Source organism: Struthio camelus, chromosome 1 (genome assembly GCF_040807025.1).
Source record: "Struthio camelus isolate bStrCam1 chromosome 1, bStrCam1.hap1, whole genome shotgun sequence".
Classification (NCBI taxonomy): Eukaryota; Metazoa; Chordata; class Aves; order Struthioniformes; family Struthionidae; genus Struthio; species Struthio camelus.
In genome coordinates, this window is record NC_090942.1 from 156,041,481 (window position 1) to 156,049,360 (window position 7,880).

The following is a 7,880-nucleotide window of genomic DNA, read 5'->3' on the forward strand; positions in this document are numbered from 1 at the left end:
TATGTCAGCATTGAAACGAGGGGAGAAAAACCAATCAGGATGATTCTGGGGCAGTGAAAGAACAAATAAACAGCCAAACCAATACTTTGCAGGACTGCAGCTGAAAGACCACGTGAATAGTGTAGTTTGCTGAAAGGAGATGCAGCTATACAAATCTCATAGCGATAAACTCCTTCTGAAAAAAATACAACTTTCATACAAAAGTGTAATTTTTTAAGAAGCAAGATGAAGCAAAAAAAAAAAAAACACTTTGTGATGAAAAATCCAAAATTACATGAAAATACTTTTCCTCTAGAGAGAGCCTAAATTCCTGGAGACAGAAGAGAACAAGAATCAAAATTCAAGAGCAAGATAACATTTCCCCCCCAAGATCAGTATTTTATTGCAGGGCTCATACAAAGGATTCAAGGAATCTGACAATCCAAGTAACAGACATCAGAGACTTCACTGTTTAAAAAAGGTTTAAAAAAAAAAAATCATATTCTTCACTTGCTACATCTTGAAGTATAGAAGCAAAACAGTATCAGAAACGCAGCTTCATTTTCTTCAAGGTTTTTGTTATTTCTAAATACCAAAATCTACTCCTCAAGGCAAAGGAATTTTTGAAGCGTTTTAAGCACGTCCTCATCTCTCTACCAAAATGAGCTACTGTGTCATAATTGCCATTTAACAAACTTTTTATATATACATATGTTCTGTCACTGGCTAAATGGAAGTAGATGATGATTAATATAGCATGAGAAGGAGCCTGTGAAATCTTTCATCACTGACCTAACATGGATGCAAGTAAATGAGTAAGCAGTAAGACCTGTGAATACTGCAAATATCATCATATAAAGGTAGAGGAGAAAGATTAAGCTTTATACATATTACAGTCTTGTGCCAACAATAGTTCTGGACAACTCAAATTATGTTCTTTGAACTGTTTTCCGGCATTTATGCAGCCACATACACTGAGGACACAAATAGGCTTTTAGGAGAATTTTCAGTTTGCCTTTGATAGTTTTCTATTATCAAATGAACAGCTGGGACAGAATCCTTGAAGCGACCCATTTGGAAATATTAATGTCCAGATTCATATGAAAAAAGTAAAAACTATAAAGACTTTTGATCAGACTAAACACTCCTCTTACCTAACTTCACATCCTTTTTGATTCTGCCAGAGACACTTAATGACTTACTGTTTTGTTGCTGTGCATATGCATAACTGCCTAGGTCAGGCAAGCACTGAACTGCCATCAGTTTTCACAAAATAGACTTTTCGTTCCTTTCCCATTGTGGAGTTTACTCTGAGAGCGCCAACATAATCAGATCTACCCATCTAGAGAACAGTAGTAGCAAAAGGTGGCAGTATGCTCTCAGTTAATGCTCAGCACAGGAGCTAGATTGTTCAAGTGCAATTTCCAACGAATGAAGTAGGCTTTCTGCTTTGGGTGAGGTCATTCCTAACTTTAAGAACTCTGAAATGCAGTCTACAGTAATCATCTAGGATCTCTCTGGAGTCAACAGAAAGAATCTGATACCTGTGGAAGGCGATTTATCACACACTAAGTTAGGATACACCACAGTCCAGCAAGATGGAACTCATCCTTTATTTTTTCAGAACACATGTGGATGTAATATATTCTCAAAAAGAATGCTCTGGTTGTTTTAACTTAAGTTTCTTCTCCTCTGGAAATTGCCTTGTTAGAAGGGAATGGTATTTTAACGCTGTGATACTGAGCATATTAAATAAATGTATTAGCAATTATAATTCTTGATTTTAAATGAACCACTGTGTTTCATTTTTTTAGTTTTGAATGATACAAAAATTAATAAAACTGGATTCCTTGAGAATTTGTATAAAACACAAAAACATGTAAGCAAACAAACTAAGCTCAAATAGCACTTATGAAATTTTTTTTTCATATTTGCCCTAGGTCGTCTTTCTCACAGGTGATCAACAGTCACAAAAGGAATTTAAGTGGCTCAGAAGAAATGTGTTCCATTTCAATAAAGGCTAAAAGAAACATGAGAATTTTGAACAAAATTACGCCCTATTCACAGAACAACAATTTTCTGTTTTAAAATCAGCAGTGTAAAAGGAAAGGGCAGGAATGCCCTTGTCTCTACATATGCATCTCTGTTCTCAAAAACATTTTGAATAACTACTAACACCAACAAAAAGTAAGGGCTCCAGGGACAAAATATGCAACTTGGTACATGACTATATCCAAAATACTTTAATTGGGTTTTAAGTACCTGAAAACTCGTACAAACATTTTCTTTTCTACTTAGTACTGACCAACAGCATATCCTCACCTGGGATCAGCAGTGCAAAACTCAAAATAATCATGGGCAGGTAGAGGATGTAGCTGTTCCTCTAGTTGCTCCTTAGTTAGACAAGGAGGAAGCCGGCGAATAACTACCTGCGCATATAAAACAAAATGGACAAATATCTTTGATCTAAATACTGTGGGAAGAGACTAAATATCACGTACTATTATTCTTTAAAATTGGGAGTTTAAATTGGAACACTAGCCTCCTAGTGACTTACTTTCTTATACTTGCTGGCAGAAGGAATAATTGACCTATCTCACTTTCTGCTACATAAAACGTATAGAACAACAGACTAACACCGTAAAATTGCAGCATAAGTGAAACATTCTGATGAAGAGCTTAAAAGTCACTGTAATTTGGCTGAGAACACAAAATATTAACAAATGGGAAAAAAAATAAATATTGACCACACAAAATACTTGCATTCTCTCTTTACAAAATGATTTTGTTTAAACTGACTTTTAAGTCTTTTATTACAAAAGCATTTTATGTACATCGTCCAAAGTCTTCACTCCAGAATAAAGTGTCTGAGACTGCATGAAAACTCTCATGACAGTATAGAAAAGAGTGAAATGGTCATCAAGATTCAGATAACGTACTTCTATTTCTCAGTAATATCTGAACTTGACTTAACTTTAAGTCATGGTGACCTTCAGTGCTTTCCTTTCCCCATTTAGAAAAAGGGAATAAAACAAATCTCACAGTACTCTATATAAGTATTCTCTGAAAGATGCTCAAATAAAACCATGGAGAGAGAAGTGCTCTTGTTCTTTTAAGACCTGCTCTGCCACTATATTAGTCAATCTAAATTTTTAAAGAACGAAAGATGAAAAGACAGGCAAATTTGCAGCACTCTTGCTGAGGTCCTCAAAATACTTAAGAAAGTGAACACTCATTTTGCTGATGATGAAACAAAGACGATGTTTAAATGCTGTATTTCCTTGGAATTAGCCTCAGTGTTTAGAATAGAAGCTATGGGCCTTTCTGGGCCATGCTCTTCATTACAAATTTCCTCTGATCCTTGGACATCGCCCAACGCTTCTTAGTAAGTCTTCCCATGTTCCCTGCCCTTGCCTTCCTCTGCACTTCTCCATCTCACCTTACCTGCAAATACTTCTGTCTGCTCACCTGCCCCAGGGGTTGTTCCAGTTGGCTCAATCATGCCCATCCCCCTTTGCCCCTCTATTCCCGTCCCCAGACCCCTTCCCAAACAACCCTTACTCCCGCACTTACTCCTCAGCCCCTCTATGTACCTCTTCTGTGCCTCTCCTGATGCCCCCTGCTCAGTGATCAATCCCAAGGCACGCCACTCCCTGCACACCTATCCCCCAGGCTCACCTCCCCCCAGCTCCTAGGCACACTCCCAAGCCCCAGCCTTGCCCCCAGCCACACCCCCAGGCATGCCCCCCCAGCTTGTCTCCAGGCCCCAGGTTGGCCTCCCAGGCATACCCTCAGCCCCAGATTCACCCCCCGACACATCCCCAGCCCCACAGCACATCCCCCAGGCATATCCCCAGCCCCACAGCACATCCCCCAGGCATATCCCCAGCCCCCAGACTTCTCTCCCAGCCCCACAGCACAACCCCCCAGGCACATCCCCAGCCTCACAGCACATCCCCCAGCCCCAGAGCACAACTCCCCAGCTACATTCCTAGCCTCAAGGCTCACCCCAAGCCCCACAGCACAACCCCCCAGCCACATCCCCAGGCACACCCCAAGCCCCATAGCACACCCCCCCGGCACATCCCCAGCCCCCAGGCTCACCCCAAGCCCCATAGCACACCCCCCCGGCACATCCCCAGCCCCCAGGCTCGCTCCCAGCCCCATAGCACACCCCCCCCCCGTCACAACCCCAGCCCCCAGGCTCGCTCCCAGCCCCATAGCACACCCCCCTCCGTCACATCCCCAGCCCCCAGGCTCGCTCCCAGCCCCATAGCACACCCCCCTCCGGCACATCCCCAGCCCCCAGGCTGGCTCCCAGCCCCATAGCACACCCCCCTCCGGCACATCCCCAGCCTTGCCCCCAAGGCACACCCTCAGGCCCATAGCACACCCCCCGGGCGTATCCCCAGGCCCCCAGGCACACGCTCAGCCCCACAGCACACCCTCCCGGCACATCCCCAGCCCCCAGGCTCGCTCTCAGCCCCATAGCACACCCGCCCCGTCACATCCCCAGCCCCCAGGTTTGCCCCCAAGGCACGCCCCCAGCCCCATAGCACACCCCCCGGGCATATCCCCAGGCCCCCAGGCACACTCTCAGCCCCGAGACTCACCCTCAGGCACGCCCCCAGCCCCCCGGCTCAGCCCTAGGCTCACCCCCAGGCACAGCACAGCCCCCGGGCTCGCCCCGCGGCCCCCGCGCGGCCCCTCACTTTGCTCAGCGCCGTTTTTTTCTCCTCTCGCTGTTTACCCGGCGCCGGGTGAAGAGGCGGCGGCGGTGGCGGGGGAAGCGGCGGCGGCCCCGGCGGGGGAGGAGGCGTTGGCGGAGCCTCCGGCTCGCGGCGCGGCGACTCTCGTCTCAGCGGGACCTCCATGGGCCACTTCTCCCGGCCACAGCCGCCGCCGCCGCCGCCGCCGCCACCTCGAACTGGTCCCGGCCCAGCCTCCCGCTCGGACCTCATGGAACAACCGCCGCCGCCGCAGCCAGGCGCAAAGCTCGCGAGAACTGGCCGCTCGCCGGGTGGAATCTCGCGAGACTTCACTGAGGGGGCGGAGCGGGCTGCCCCAGAACCCCGCCCGAGCACCTCAACGGTCACCGCTGCGGGGGGGGGGGGGGGGGGGCGGGGACGGGCAGCGCCATCTCCGTCCTCATCCTCTCCATCCCCGTCCTCGTCCGCATCCTCACCCTCATCGTCATCCCCCTCCTCCTTGGCATGGGTACTTTCAGGAGCCCCCACACAAGTCCCACTTATGCCTGTGGGAAGGAGATGAGAAAGAAACTTGTCCCCTTCCCTGGCCGGGGCGCGAACCTCGCCGCCCTGGCTGCTGAGACTTGGCTGCCGGCCTCTGTCTGCCCCGGCCTCGCCTCTCCGTTGCGCAGCGGGATGGCGTACGTGCAATCCACCTCGGGGCTGGGGCCTGCTGAGGCTCAGGACACAGGGCTGGAAATCCAGGCAGGTCCTAGGGATGAAACGAGGCCGTTAGGTCAGGTCACGAGTCCTGTGCCCAAGGAGAGTTTCTGTCAATTTAGGGAAGCGCTGGCTACAGTCAGGCAACATGTCATTAGCACCCACCTCTCAGGCCATGCGGCAGGCTCCGGAGTCGTTCTGGTTGACATTTCAGCGCCCTTCTGACGAGCTCCCAGGATTTCACCTAGTGCTTTAGCTCCCACAGACAGTCACATCAGCATCATTCCCAATACATTTTCTCAAGCATTGGTGGATATTTGGCATTTGATTTATCCTATCAAATAATAAGAAGACATCAAATAAGAACATAAAAATGTTTATACTGATTCAGACAATGCCACCATCCTATCTCTGCCCATGGCAAAGTCACTGGGGAAGTCACCAATAATGAGTAGAATAAGGATAAGAACAAGTAGAATATATATTAATTTATCTTCAGACTAATCTTTCACCTGCAAGGTGTCCCTGAACTGAGACCACAAAGTGAAATAGATCTTCCATGTAGCTAGTCTAGAAGTAGTGACCCATCCATCAGATCAAGGATTACTCAGTCCTGGATTGCAATAGTGCAATTTTATGATTTCTAGTTCTAAAAAGTTTCTGGAAACTCCTGGATGATTTGGGATGTCCTAGACTACTTCTCCTAGGCTTAGTGACAGAGACACAGAAACTGAAGAATGGCTGTGGGTCATACATAGGTCATAGGCATACCACTAGACTCCTCTAAAGCAACAGAAAACAGACAGAATAAGCAAAAATGCCTACAATTTATGCAGAATACACAGGGTCAACACTGATCTTCCGATGCCGATGCTGCATTGTCAGTCCTCAAATAGATGTCCACAACATGACAACAACAAATAGTAGCTGATTTGATGTGGAATAACTCAGTACTGAAGCTGCTGAAAACAGAATCATAATTCCATCTTAACCTCCTTCTGTGTCTACTACCAGTGGCTATAGTTCATCGTCATAATTGGAAATCAGGTGACGGCTTTTCCTGGAGGACATTTTCTGATGTTTGCTGAAGTCTGATTTGTCAACACTGGTCTGTCAGGCTTCATGAATAAGAAACCTGACCACACTATCCCTAGGATGGGATATTCCAATCATCCCATTAGCCTCACCTTTGATCCTAAGAGGCAATTTTCAGCTCTAAAGATAAAAGCAGGTGGGATTGGCCAAGCAAACTCTAATGTGTTATTCCTCTTCAAATCTTTTAGCCTATAGTAGCTGGGAAGAGCATGGGAGTCAATTAGGACCATCCACAGAAATCTCTTGTGGGTTTTCAAGACCTAGTCTGACAAGCTTGCAGGCAACAGCCAGGTCTCCCCCCACCCCCACCTCAAACTGGGACAAAACTGATCCTTGCAGGAGAGAGATTAGGTTATGAAACAGAGAGAGGATGTCTCTTGTGGGGACATGTTGACAGTCTCCTCAACCTGACCACGACCTGGACCTTGTACCCACTTGCCAAAGCTAACTAAGGCAATGACCAAAAGCAAGAGTCAAAAGAACCTGAGGGCAAGTGAGGCCAGAAATAGTAATCAAAGACCTCATGAGGACAAGGAAAATACCCAGTTTGACTAGAGGCGGGTTGAAAATCAGAATAACAGAATAACCCAGAAAGACAATAAGCGCTATCTAGTACGTAGAGTCCAGGCAAGGGCAGGACAGGTGCTGGGAAGTGCAGAACACTAGAGCATAGCTGGAGCTGCAGGTACGGAAATGACAGTTGGATAAAACAAGAGCAGATCAACATACTGAACAGAAGATAGATGAGGGGATGCCCTCATGTGTGCACAAAAGACATGCATCATCAGTCATCTCGCAAGCTCTAACCTAACTGTAGTTGCCTAACAGGCTGGGAGGCAGGACAAGTCATACCAATAATTCCTCTGATGTTGTCCAGGAAAAATCATTGACAATCTAGGACACTTTGCATACATCTATTTCTAGGTAACTTTTAATGCCAACAAATGCAAGCCAGCAACAGCCAGCCAAAATACTTCAGCAGAAATCTGCGACAGCACAGTGTAATAATACGTTGTCTTTCCAGCAATACCCATTTAAGGTATTTCACCTATTCCTTCCCACTCCTACCACTCTTCCCCACTGAAAATGCTAAAACAGTTGTTTGCTATCTTTGAACCTGAGAACTGAGAAGAAAAGATTTTTAAATCAAATCAAGTTCCCTGATTTGATTCATAACATAACCTCACAAACACTTGAATTACCACAGCTGAGGTAGTGGCACAGGGAAAAGTAGATTCTTATGGGCAGGGCAGGAATACTATAAAGCAGTGTTGTCATCAGAGCCAATGTATCATCAAATCATGACTGGAGAGTACAAGAAAAAATATGAAATTTTACCAGTGTTTTAAATTATTTTGTCAATGGTAATAAAAACACCATGGGAACAAGTAAACAACA

The 7,880-nt window shown here is 46.4% G+C and overlaps 1 protein-coding gene across 3 annotated transcripts in view; it reads right to left on the reverse strand.

Moving 5' to 3' along the window:
- UPF3A (UPF3A regulator of nonsense mediated mRNA decay) overlaps positions 1-4,969 on the reverse strand; it is a 31,870-nt gene extending 26,901 nt beyond the window's left edge. For all 3 annotated transcript variants that reach the window (XM_068926007.1, XM_068926017.1, XM_068926004.1), the window contains exons 1-2: positions 4,692-4,969; positions 2,302-2,408 (exon numbers count right to left, since the gene is read on the reverse strand). In XM_068926007.1, the coding sequence (XP_068782108.1) occupies positions 2,302-2,408; positions 4,692-4,940 (356 nt within the window). In that variant the 5' untranslated portion in view covers positions 4,941-4,969. The remainder of the gene's footprint in view (positions 1-2,301; positions 2,409-4,691) is intronic.
- Positions 4,970-7,880: the final 2,911 nt, after the last annotated feature.